Genomic DNA, 13,242 nt, shown 5'->3' with positions numbered 1-13,242 from the left:
GACCTCAGCTTCCACCTTAAGATGCTAAAAAAGAACAAATGAAACACACAATAAGCAGAAGAAATGATATAATACAGATTACAGGGCAAGGCAATGAAACAGAAGATATAAAAATAACAGAAATTATGTGAACAATAACTAGTTCTTTAGGAAATCAATAAAATTAATAAATCTCTAGACAAATCGGGAGAAAATGAAGAATTATCAGTATCAAAAAGAGGTGAAATCACAACAGATTTTACAAATATTAAACAAATAACATGGAAATATTTGGAACAACTTTATGCCAATAAATTTAACAACTTAGATGAGTGGAAAAAAATTCCTCAAACGACACAAACTTACAAAGAAATAATTTGAAGAGCCTTATATTTATTAAAGAATTTAAATTTGTAGCTAGAAAACTTCACAACTACCTGGTACACAAAACTTGAAAAATATTTTGGAATTCAAATAATATAAACCAGGGGCAAAAAATTCAGATATCTCTAGGTGCTAGGTAAATAATGTAAGTAAGTGATGTGGAATAGTTACAGGAAAAAATAACTGCCAAAAATACAATCAAACTTTGTTTTTACTGAACCCTGGTATATATAGAAATGTAACAACATCAGCATATATGATAGCAAAGATTTTATTTTAAATTAAACATAAAAACTTAAAATCAATATGTTATTAATTATTCATTCTATTTCTTATGGGATTTTTTTTTTTTGGTTCTTCTCTGGAATCAGAAAATGGATTCCTTTTCTTTTGCCTTTAGACATTAATTTGTATATATTTTGCATTGCCTGTGGCATGTGGACAACTTAAAATATTTTACTTTGTCACTAGTGTTTAATTTTCTACAGATGCCTAATGGAAAATAATTATTGACGGAAGTCAGTACTTCCAAATACGAATAGAATTCTTATCCAAAATGTGTTCTCCCTTCCTCCCTTTCCCGGGGTAGCTCCTTCTCATTGTTCAGTTCTCAGAATTAAATTTTCCTCTTCAGAGATGCCTTCTCTCCATTATTATCTCTCATCACTCTACTTTTTTACTAGTATTTTTTTGTTACTAGTAGCTACCCTTTTCTTTGTAAACTTGACACTCATCTTTTCTCCTACCTTGTAGATCAGTGGTTCAGACTCTGTTTCCCTCACCATCCATACTTTGGTACCTAAACTGCAGCAGCAGCTCCACAAACCACTGAGGAAAGAGCTACTGAAATCCCCTAAGCTCTGGTCAGAGGGCAGGACTGACGGCTGTCATGTACAATTTTCTTGGTCAGTGATAATTTGAGACCTGATTAAACTGCTCCAACTGGAGAAAGGAAGTTTTTTTAAACACTTATTTTTGGGAGGGCAGTTTAAGAGCACTTATTGGAATTTAAACAGGACACACACTTTGACCAAACTCTTGACCTTCCAGAAATCTATTTTATAGAGACTCACACTATGCACACCTTTTACAGCATCAATTCTTTTCCCAGACATTTAGCCTTAAGAAGAAGGCAGACAAGTACCCAAACGTGTGTGGAGATGTATTCTCATTACAATGTTTTTGTAAAGGCAAAAAAAAAAAAACCCCAAAAAACAAACAAACAAACAAAAACCCAGAAATGGGAAATGAGCTAAATGTACTTTAAAATTATTTAAATAAGTTTTGGTGTAATTATCAGTGAGATGCTAAGCAGGCATTAAAATTATAACTATATTTAGTTATAGTTAAAAACACAAGTGGAAATAAATTCACAATATATTGTTAAGTGAAAAAAGTTTAAATAATATATATAAAATAATCCTCCCCCTGCCTTTTCTTTTTTGATTAAAAGATACAACTAATGGGCATATATATGGGTGAACATATGGTCCTGCCAGAAAAAGATCTAGAAGGGTATGTAGAAAGTTGGTCACAGTCATTACCTCTGGCTAGTAAAATATCTAAATTCTTTTTGATACTTGTTTATTATTACAAGGAACATGCATTAATTTTATAATTTTTAAAACTAATAAACATATTTCCATTTGGGAAAAAAATTCTTCTTAAGAAGATGATCCCTCTTCTCTTAGGAACAAATTTTAATGTCTTCCATGCCTTTCAATCAGAAATGTCTTCCAATTATGGGGTGTTTCACATTGCTGAGAAAGGAGAACTGTTTTAACAAAATTTTTTCTTTCTTTCAATATGATCCAGAACATACCTATGCTTTAAAAACATCTTGGTTTATTTCACTGAGTGTTAAGAATTGATTTGAAGTTGTGACTTTGTTATCAGGATCAATTTGCAAACTTGATTTCATTTGTATTTTACTACATAGGCATTTTTTAAAGTGGATTCACACAGATAATTTAGATAATTTTTGTATAGTGTATTTTAAATCCACTAATTACATTTGGTGTGCATGATCATAAACTCTGAATTAGAGGTCAGCCACCATCCCACCAACAGATGACCAGACCATCACCCTGCCAAACCACACTGTGTCATCTAGGGATCTTGTGTTCTTAATAGCCGTGTCCAGGAAGCGCCGGATCACGGAGCTGGATGCTAGTTCCAGCTAGTTTACAGTTTCTTTCTGTGCACGAATCAATCCAAACAGCCTGATGGGGTCATCGTGAATGTTTTCCTCTACCACCTTGCTTTCTGGTGGGAAATCGTCCACCAAAGTGGTCTTAGAAAGGCTGACATTCGTTGCATGTGCCAGCCCAGCTTCGTCCTTGTCTGACAAGTAAGTATTCTGTTTCTTGGGCTTTCTGCGCTTCCTCTCATGGTTGTGTTCTAGTGCGGCATAGAACACCTTTGCTTCTTTGGTTTCCTACAAAGAAAGGCACGTTAATTTTTCATTGTTAACCATTCTTTTAACTTTGACTTCTGGGAATTTCTAAGGCCTACAAAAAACACACAGCTTGTTTTCTGGACTTCAGCTACCTTATTTAACAAATTTGTCATTTAGGGTGATAATGAAAAGCAATAGTCAACTCAAGACTTTGGAGTGGGGGAAAAAAGTGCTTAAAAGAACTTTTTGTGTGTGTAGTTTTCTTTCTTATAGTCAAGATAAACACGAAACTTTTAGATGGGCTCTTACCTGCCTCTCCCCCGGCCTTCACCCTGGGAGTGCTTTGCCCTACATTTTGCCTATCAAGTGACACACTCTGATTGGGTTAAATTGCTCCCTCTCATGCCTGTTCCCAGTTTAACAAATCAGCAATCTGCTTTACATACATTTAATAATTGGGCCTCTGACGGTACCCACAAAAGTCCCCAATTTTTCTACATTTTTGAGACTCAGAAGTATAAGGCCAACAGTGTCCATTTATACAACTGGCATTTGGCAAGAATTACATTTACCATTTTCCCCTATTATTTCCTTCTTGCCTGTCTGTCCCCAGATCCCCTTGGAGCTCATTTAGGTTGGTCTCAGAGATATTCATTTACACCCAAGGGGGCTGCCTGTTGGCCCTTTCTGGGCTAGAGCTGAGTCAGTAATCGAAGAAGAACAGGAGGCTAGAGATACTGGATAAAGCAATAGGCTTGAAAACAAGACCTTGAATTTGGTGTTGGAAAGCCTAGGATTGAATTCCAGCTCTGTAATATGTTGGTCATGGGCCCTTGGGAAGTTTTTTTTTTTTTTTTAAACTATTTTGAGCCTATTGCTTTTAAAATGGCAGCACCTGTCTTACAGTGTTCTTAGCAAATAGAGACAGTAAACAGCTGACCCCTGAACAACACAGAGGTTAGGGATGCTGACCCTCTGAGCAGGTTGAAGTCTGCATATAACTTTACAGTCAGCCCTCTGTAGCCACAGCTCCGCATCCAGGAATTCAACCAACCCCTTGTCATTAACACTGCAGTAAGCATTTAGTGAAAGAAATCAGTGTGTAAGTAGACCCACACTGTTCAAACCTGGTTATTCAAGGTCCAAAAGTAAGGTGGTATTCTAATTATTAGAAGTTGTATGCTAAAACTTTAGGACAGCCATTAAATAAATCACAAATTTCTGTATTAAAATTTTACATTTAAAAGTAAGCCAAAGTGATATCAATTTGTGGGCTCTGGGGTAAGGAGGCAACCTGTGGATTAACAAAACCACTAACGCATGGATAAGCTTCTCCCTTTGGACACTCAATTTCATGCCGAGAGTTAAATGTCTTGTGTTCTCTACCAGCCAGACGGATGGCTCTCTGGTATCTTTGCCTGACTTTTTAATCCTAAAATAATCATTTTTGGAAAACTGCAGATACCTAATTGGTGTCCTTGCTCTTGTCTCTACCCTCTGCTAGTTAGCTCAGTCTGTCTTTAAATTATCGTCCTAAGGCACAGCTTTCATACTTTACCATCCTGTCTCCAAAATTTTAGCCTACAGACTGAAGTCTGCATTTCATAGCCTGACATTCAAGGTTTTCCATGCTTATAACTCCACATCTTCTGTTTTGATTCCCACTATTCTGTATTACAAGCCAACTGAACATTTCACTGCTTCCTGAACATTCCTCGTGTTTTACAAGCTCTGCCTTTGCCTAGACAGAAAAGATGTCAGTGAGGTTAAAAACAAACAAACAGAAAAACCAGAAGGCACTCAGTAATTCAAGTGGGTAGATATCTTTTTTGACACTTCAGCACTTTGTTCTATCCTTTTTTCTTTGATAAATTCTCCATTTTCCTTTAGAAAATTTCTCTCCTTTATCTGGTCTTGGAGATCCTGTCAGTTACTGTACTCTAGGCTCAGGACAGGTCTAAGCACATGATCCAGGCTGGAACCAACCACCCTGCCAAACCTCCTGGCAACAGAAGTTGGTCCAAAGTGGGCATGTGACTTCAGCAGAGCCAATTATATGGCATCCTTGGGACTGATGTACAGATGAAGAAATACAAAAGGCATCTTTTTGTGGAGTTGGAAGGAAGAAATTCTGGGTCTGCCAGTGGCTTTCCCAGCCTCAATGGAAGAGTCTGTTGGTAATAGAATGAAGTCAGTAACAGAGAGAATCAGGGAGAAATGGAGAGAGCCCCCACAATCAATGATCTCTAAACCAAAATATACCCTTACATCTTCCAGTTATATGACCCAGTGATTTCCCTTTTATGCTAAAGTTGTTCGAATTGGGTTTTTGTACTCACAACTAAAAGCATTTCAAATAATATATGTCTGGTCAACAATTGGTCGACTTTATCAAGTGTTGCCAAGTTCAAACAACGTGAGTCCTGAGGAAGGACCACAAATTGTATGTGACCTAGTCATTTGTGACTTCCAGAATTTTGTTTCAGTTGAGTAGATGGGTAGAAAAGATACAGACAGGGATAAAAGAATCTGCATCTATGAAAAGAAACAGAAACTGTGGAGGAAAGTAAAAACCAGTTTAGGAATGGGAGAGAAAAATGGTTGAGGTAAAGTTTTGTTGTTTTATTTGGTTTTGTTTTTAAGTATCGTGGAGATTTGTGCATATTGGTAGGTAAACAGCAATTAATTTAAAAAGAGACAAATAACTGAAGGTGCAAGATCTTGAAAGAAATAGGAGAAATAGTCAAGAGCACAAGTAGGAGTACTGACTTTGTGTTTTTCTTTTTTATTGACGTATAGTCCTTTTACAATGTTGTCAACTTCTGGTGTACAGCATAATGTTTCAGTCATATATGTACATACATATATTCCTTTTCATATTCTTTTTCATTATAGGTTACTACAAGATATTGAATATATTTCCCAGAAGAAACCTGTTTAGGAGCATTGACTTTGGAAAGGAGAGAGGATGCTTCTGACACAGGAGGGAAAGGAAGGATGTGGGTGAGAGGTTTGACATGAGGATAAGGGAAGGGGAGTAAGTTCACACTTGTGTCCCTCGATTTTTTTTTAGGATATGAGAATTCTCAGGAACTCATTTTATTTTTAGGTTTCCTGATCAACTCTTCCTAGCTAATAGCAGATTTAGATACTAAAACTATAACTTCTGAACTGCACACATAATTTTCAAAGGGCAAGGAGCTTATTTCTTTTTCCAACAATCATTTTATCCATCAAGCTTTATGCATCATATTCTAGATTCCTTATGCTTTTGTAATTGACAAGAGTATCTGAGTATCGTAGTAGCAAACTGGGTAGTGTTTTTGATGATAATGATCATTCTAATAAAATGGAATTGAGCAAATACAGAGATTAGTCTTTGTTTAGAAATAATCTCTTTAGAAGTGTCTTTAAATATATAATTCATAAAATGGCAAACTTGTATTAAAGACATTTTAAGGCTTTGCACAGTTTCCATGTTAGTAAAAACGAGATGCAGCACAAATAGAGCTGTCCTGTTCAATTCACATGTATTAAACAGCAACTTTTATTCAGAATTCTCAGTTCCTTTTACTAAGGTGCCATGAATCTTAGATGGCATGGTTATATTTTAACCTTCTTTGAGAGGTTTTCTTTTTATTATCATGAATTTAGCAGATCATTTTATTATATGCAGGTTTTCCTATCTTTTATCTAAAAATCTATTTTACAATTAATTGAACATCACGTGACAGATTTGCCCATGAGAGGTTAACTACATTTTGCTTAAACCTCACCACATCTTGATTCCTTAATAAAAATTTTCAAGAATTTGATTTTTCGGGGTATTCATATAAAGAAAACGAGAAATTATATCTCAGTGGGACATTTCCAAGTTGTGACCTATTTTCAGAGGAATGCTTTGTTAGGCAGAACTCAGTTTGGATTCCATCTCCCCACTTAGTATCTGTGTCTCTGGGTAAGTTTTTCATCCTTTTCAAACCTCTGTCAAATAGGATCATCATGCTGAATTCCTCATAGGAATCTAAGATAATGCCTTTAAAGCACATAATACCTGACACATAACAACTACATAGGAAATGCTGGCTCTGAAGCTATTTTTAGGGAATAGCAAGAGAGCATATGATAAAAGGGGCAAAATCGGGGAGGAGAAGGAAAAACCATTTTAACTGAAATTTCTAATACTTCAGCCGCACGTAGGCTAAGAATTGTGAATGGCGGTGCTGTGTCTGAGGAGGCTGGGCTGGTTACGATGGGAAAAGGATAAACTGTTTACTTCTTCTTGGGCTCTTCTGTTCCTGCTTAGGCTTTAGTCCTGCCTATCCCCACACAAGCCATGTGTGAGTCTCTTGAGATAAGACGAGAGCCGTAGGAATAGTATAAAATTTACACTCATTTTCCTTGTGAAACAGAGGTTATTGTTTTTTATAGCTAGCGAATTTATCTTTTAACTAAAACTCGCTTTCTCTCTCCATCCACCATAAGTTCCTGACTTCTGGGTCTTCTTAGCATTATACTTCTGTCAACCTTCATATTTATTTCTGTGATACATGTAATTTATTTTACTCTGAAAGAAAAAAACTTAACTGTTTAGGAAGAGGATCCACTTTTCCCTTGAAATCTATTGCTTTTGTAATTGGACACAATTTTGACTCTGAGGATTGTTTATTTGCCTTTGAGTTTTTCTTTAGAGAATCGGACACTGATTTGGACTGCAAAATTCCTAACAGGCTGCTGCTGATGTTAGAATATGCTGTTTTTATGCTCTTGAAACAAGCAGCTGTGCTATGACCTAGGCTGACCTTGACCCTTCGATACAGAAAAACAAAACTCACCTGTGCAGGGGGGTTGTCTTCTTGCAGTTTATTGACAGACCTCTCTGGTCGGGCTTTCATTTGTTCATAGCAATTTTCATCCACTGGTTCTTGGGAGTTGACAAGATCAAGATTTATAAAGGAAAAATAAAAAATGCTGGCACAAATAAAAATACATGACCCAAACAACATTTGGCTATAAATAGGAAACCCTCGAGGATCATTTGACTTGTCTTTTTCATGGTGATGCAGAGAGGTGAGGAAATACAAGCTCTTTTCTGCAGATCAGACTGTGAAGTCTGTTGTCCCATAACATGAACAACTGGACAAAAGAAGGTCACTTGGGTGGGGGGGAGGATATAGCTTAGTGGTAGAGTGTGTACCTAGCATGCACAAGGTTCTGGGTTCAACCCACAGCACCCCCATTAAAAAATAAATAAAAACCTAATTACCTCCCCCACCTCCCCCCAAAAAGATCATTTGAGATAAGGATTAGATCATACTCATTTTTTCACACTACCATTGCAAGACATGACAGTCTGACAGACTCAACTTAAACCATTTAGATGTGATAGAGATTCCAGAAGTTAAAGGATTGCCTGTGTTCTCTTCTATTTAAGTCTGATTACAAATTGTGCAGGTGGCATAAAGCACAGTGCACGTACATTGATAATTATAATTTAGTAATTTTTTTGCATAAGTAAGAAGTTTTCCTCAGAGGCATTTTAAATGCCTTTAGGATGCCCTACATCCTATTTTTGAAAAAGAGGGTTTAAATTATGTCCGTTGTCCTATAAATCAGTGATAGGACAGTTCAGCCAGGCTGTTTTGAGAGTCTGGGGTGTATAATACTGGTTCTAAGTGCTTGGAGTTTTTGTGCCGTGTCTGCCAGCCAGCAGACCTGCACTCCTTTCATTCTGCGGGGATGCTTACTGAATCATCCATACCCTTCTGCCCCCAGATACTCCTATTTAAAAGGGAGAGGAAGTAGAGTTAGTGACTTGTAGGATGGTGAGTAGCCTGGCAGAAATGTGGATTGCGCCAGTTTGACCCCATAGGCAAAAAGATATATTTACTGTAATACAAGGCACTTCATAGTCATTCAAGCTCCTCTGAAAAGCCATGCAGAGAAATGGTCCATAGAGTGATGTTTCTCAAAGCATGGTCCATGAAAAACATGCATTAGTATCACCTGGGAGGTTTGGTAAATAGCAGGTTACTGAGCCCTGTGGTGGAACTACTAAATCAGAACCTGTCAGAGTGACACCTCTGCTCATTAGACATGGAAACTGCAGATATGGTGGGCTTTGAGCCACCAGAATACATAAGAAATTAAGTCCTCAAATATTATAGGTGGGCACCACAATTCTGCAAGGGGAAACAGAAGGGCAAATTATTATTACTTTTTATTTATTTATTTTATTATTTTTAATGAAAGTATAGTTGATTTACAATGTTGTGTTAGTGTCAGGTGTACAGCAAAGTGATTTAGTAATATGTATATATTACATATCCTTTTTCAGATTCTTTTCCATTATTGGTTATTATAAGGTATTGAAGATAGCTCTCTGCACTGTACAGCAGGTTCTTGTTGGTTATCTATTTTATATATAGTAGTGTGTATCTGTTAATCCCAAACTCTTAATTTATCCTTCCCCCCGTTCCCCTTTGGTAGGGCAAATTCTTTTTAATAGTCTATTCCTGAAAAAATTGTTTCTGATTCTTCAGAATACAGAGCTTAGAGGACACTTTACAATGGGGGGAAAGACAAAAATTATATTCTTGAATCCTATAAAATTCTCATGCTTAACTTTTGGAGATTCCATACTGTTTTGATATATATAGAGATTCAGATAAATTTAGTCTGCTGCTGGAAATCTCTGTGTTGAAGACTCAGAGATCAACAGGACTTACCCCCCAAGTCTCCTATCATGAATTAAGTGACGGCCTGCAGGGCAAGGATGGGGTTAAATGCTAGCATTACTGTCAGAGCGCTGGGATCAGATCACAGCTGTCTGTTAGGAGGCATTTAGGGGCATTTGGCTCTGGGCTGGTTGGGATGCTTCAAGTAATAAGAGATGCTGGGAATTGAAGAGTACTTGTTACATAAGAACAAAAATTGTGTAACCCACTCGGTGATGATTTGGCTCTTCTCTTTCCCTCCATGTAACCCTAGATTCTCCACTTAAAAAAGAATGAGTTAAAACAAGGGAAACAGAGAACGTGTTCTTTGTTCCCAATTATTCACTGTAGATTTGCTCTTTTCTACAGAGCATCAAGCACTGTTTCCCTGGGCCATTTTCTGTTCTAGAGATAGCTGTATTTCAAAGAAATCTATTTGTGTCAAAATTCAGGGTAGTAGAGTCTTCCTGTATTCTCATTAATACTAGAGGGAAATGAAGAGAATATAGAAAAACAGGATGTTGATTTACACTGAATTTTGCAATACGATTTACAGTATGCAGCTTTGGAAATATACACTAAGTAACGTGCGAAATATACTTGAATTTATGATTACCATTGGAATGTTTAAATGTGATTGCGATGAAAAATAATAAGCCACCTCAAAGTCTTTGTAGAATTAAGTGGGAATAATTAATTTCTAGATAAATTTACTTTCTGGAAAAATTAAACTTACCTGAGGCCACATTTTCTAAGTTACCATAAATTGGTGTGTCTTCAAAATCATACTCATCTTCCCTATAATAAGGAAAAATAATTTGCCTCATTAGAATCTACACATAGTTCATAACTAATTTTTCAGCTCAATTCAATATTGGGTAAATGATTACATGTTCTTGTTTAACCTTGACCACCCAAAGTAGATATGTTGATGTGAGCGTGAGAGAGTCAGTTGCAAATGTGCATGCATGTGGGTGTAGGAATTTGAAAAGTTGTGTTTTGGACCTTCTTTCAGGGAATAATAATAGCAAATATTATTTAGTACATAATACTGTGTGTCAGATGCTGTTTGAAGTGCATTATGTATATTTATTCATTTAATTCTCATAACAGTCCAACCAGACAGTTCCTAATCAGGAAACTGAGGCTGAAGGTCACAAGACCAATAAATGGCAGAGCTGGGATTAGAACTAGATTATCTGTGCTCTGAACTATACATTGCACTTCCTATTTATTTGCCAAGAATATCACTCTGAATGGACCCCTAACACTCTGTTTACTAAGTAAATCTTAATTGGCAGTGATGATTAAAAAAATGAGTCCAGAGAAACACTGTAGACTCAGCTTGGTAGATGCAATAAAATGACTGATCACCTATTATATCCAAACACTGCTGTTTTACATGTATTGTATTAAAAAACCCAGGGAAATTCTGCAAAAATATTATTATTTCCCACTTTACAGATGAAAAGTCTGAGATTCAGATAGATCAATGTATTTTCCGTAACCTTATGTGTAATATCAGCAATAAATACCAACTGTGAAAGCTTTTATTTATGCCAGTGTTCATTCAACACTCAGGACAACCATATGAGAGGCATTTTTTAAAATAAAATCTTCATGTGCACATAAGGAATTTGCAATACATAGAGATAAATTGTCCAGAGACACAGAGACAATGATGACAGTGCTAGGATTGTGATGCAAGTCTGGCCCTAAAGCTCTGAATACTATTTGTTGTTGATGTTTGATTAAATTTCCCTACAGCCTCATCTGAGTAATCCTATTAGGATTACGGTAGACATCCTACCATTGTCACCAGACAGTGACGATGGCCCTGATGACCAGCTTTCACAATAGCAGGCTGGGAACACAGAAACATTTCAGGCAGTGAGAGTGGCATTTCATAAAATAGCAGCAACTGCTTTAACTTTGAGATTACATATCACCAAGAGCTGGAGGGAACTGCATCAGAAGGAAAAAGAACTCTTATCTCAAGGCATAACACCTATACCACTCCCGTGCTTCTGAAAGAAGACACAGTATGTGTAAGTACTAAGTAGGTGTCCTTAAAAAAAAAACAGATCAAATGATACCGGTATGGAATGGTTTGAAAAGTCCAGATGCTGGCATGAATTTCATTTATCTGATAACAAAGAAACTCATCTGTAACTTTTCTTTCCACTGGCAATTTAATTCAGCTTACTATTGGGATATGGAGCAGTCCCTGTTCATGGTTTTTCTCTGGCTATGCAGTGAATATAATAGCAAAAGGTGAAGAATTTTTAATAAGACAATCCATCCATTTTCCTAGCCCACACAGATAGCAGATACAACCTGTAAATGATAAATCATGTCCAAAAAATGAACATCATTTCATTCTCTATGAATGAAAATAAGATGTGATTTATAATGCAATGCCCTGTGTCTACAGGCAGGTCTCAAATGATTAATCAGCTCAAATAAGCTACGTAAAGCAGCAGTTGCCTAACCAACAAATTAAAAAGTATATTTTTACTTGGCAATGCCAAATAGCTACAGCCTGTTGTGAATATCTAATAAACTTCAAGCACAAACATTTGGCAGTGTTTTATGTGGCAGATTGATTGCTATTTAAAATAAATTAATAAATAAGCCCAGAAGCATGTGCACCTCTGAGTTTGGGGCCAGATCAGATTCTCCATTGTTCTCGACATGTCTGAGATAATCCCCTAACCAATCAGCATATTTACTGATACTCCAGAATTTAGAATAATATTAACTGCATCTTGTAAAATAATATTAATTGCATCCAAGTTTTTCTGCTTTCACATATGTTTTCTCTAGTCTCTATTTTTAAAGTTCTTATTTATATTTTATCATTATTTTATTGTGAAGTCCTTTAAAGAAAATGCCTCAAATACTTTATTTAAGTAGCTTAAATTCAATTATTAAATAATCATTACTTCTGCTTGGGTGACTTTGGCTAGAAAGTCTCTGAGTTTCAGTTTCCTTATTTATAAAATAAGGATATTAAATTATTTAATCCCCATTGATCTTTTCAGCTCCCAAATTTTATCACATAACTGTGATAAATATCCAAAATAAATAAATAAATAAAAGACATTTCTACAAAACTAAATAAAGCTATTTTAAGGGGCTGGTAAGTCATAAGACTGAGGAAAGAACAAGCTTAGGGGTCTCAGAAGTTAGAAGTTTGGGCTTCCCCAGTGTATAAAAGTGAGAGAGGATGAAATTACAAATGGAATGAGTATAGGCAGCGAAGAGGTTCACTAGACAAGCCCTGCACACTCTGATGTCGAAGGTTCAGAAACCAGCCAAGGAGAAGAAGTTGCTGGTAATTGAGGAGGAAAACCCAAGAGGGCGTGGCCCCGAGCTCAAAGAAGCAAGTGTCTAGAGAAGTAGAGAAGGTCCATGTGTCAGATGGACCACATACAATGAGCCTAAGATTTGCCATGTAGATTTCATTGGTGACCTTGACAAGAGCCGAGTTAGTGGATTATTGAGGACAGAAGATTGAATAGAGCAGGTTTAAGAAGGAGGAGAAGAGGAAAAGAAGCCAGCAAAAAGGTGGCAAAGAATGCAGGCGGAATTTCTGAGTTCTTCTGTAAAGGGCGCAGGGCAATGGAGAGGTAACTGTGTGTAATATAGTATCAAGGGAGTTTTTCTTCTTTTTTTTAAGATATGAGACAATACTATCTGTGTGTATACTGATGGGAATGAGACAAAGGGGACAGAAAGAGTGATAATGCAGGAGAGAAAAGG

At 36.5% G+C, this 13,242-nt stretch overlaps 1 protein-coding gene across 1 annotated transcript in view; it reads right to left on the bottom strand.

Annotated features, from left to right (window-relative positions):
- Positions 1-352: 352 nt before the first annotated feature.
- TRAT1 (T cell receptor associated transmembrane adaptor 1) overlaps positions 353-13,242 on the bottom strand; it is a 34,852-nt gene continuing 21,962 nt past the window's right edge. The window contains exons 4-6 of the mRNA XM_010970758.3: positions 10,214-10,275; positions 7,597-7,685; positions 353-2,800 (exon numbers count right to left, since the gene is read on the bottom strand). Coding sequence (XP_010969060.2) covers positions 2,543-2,800; positions 7,597-7,685; positions 10,214-10,275 — 409 coding nt within the window. The 3' untranslated portion in view covers positions 353-2,542. The remainder of the gene's footprint in view (positions 2,801-7,596; positions 7,686-10,213; positions 10,276-13,242) is intronic.

Source organism: Camelus bactrianus, chromosome 1, assembly GCF_048773025.1.
Source record: "Camelus bactrianus isolate YW-2024 breed Bactrian camel chromosome 1, ASM4877302v1, whole genome shotgun sequence".
Taxonomy (NCBI): domain Eukaryota; kingdom Metazoa; phylum Chordata; class Mammalia; order Artiodactyla; family Camelidae; genus Camelus; species Camelus bactrianus.
This window is presented reverse-complemented; position numbering and strand designations above follow the sequence as displayed.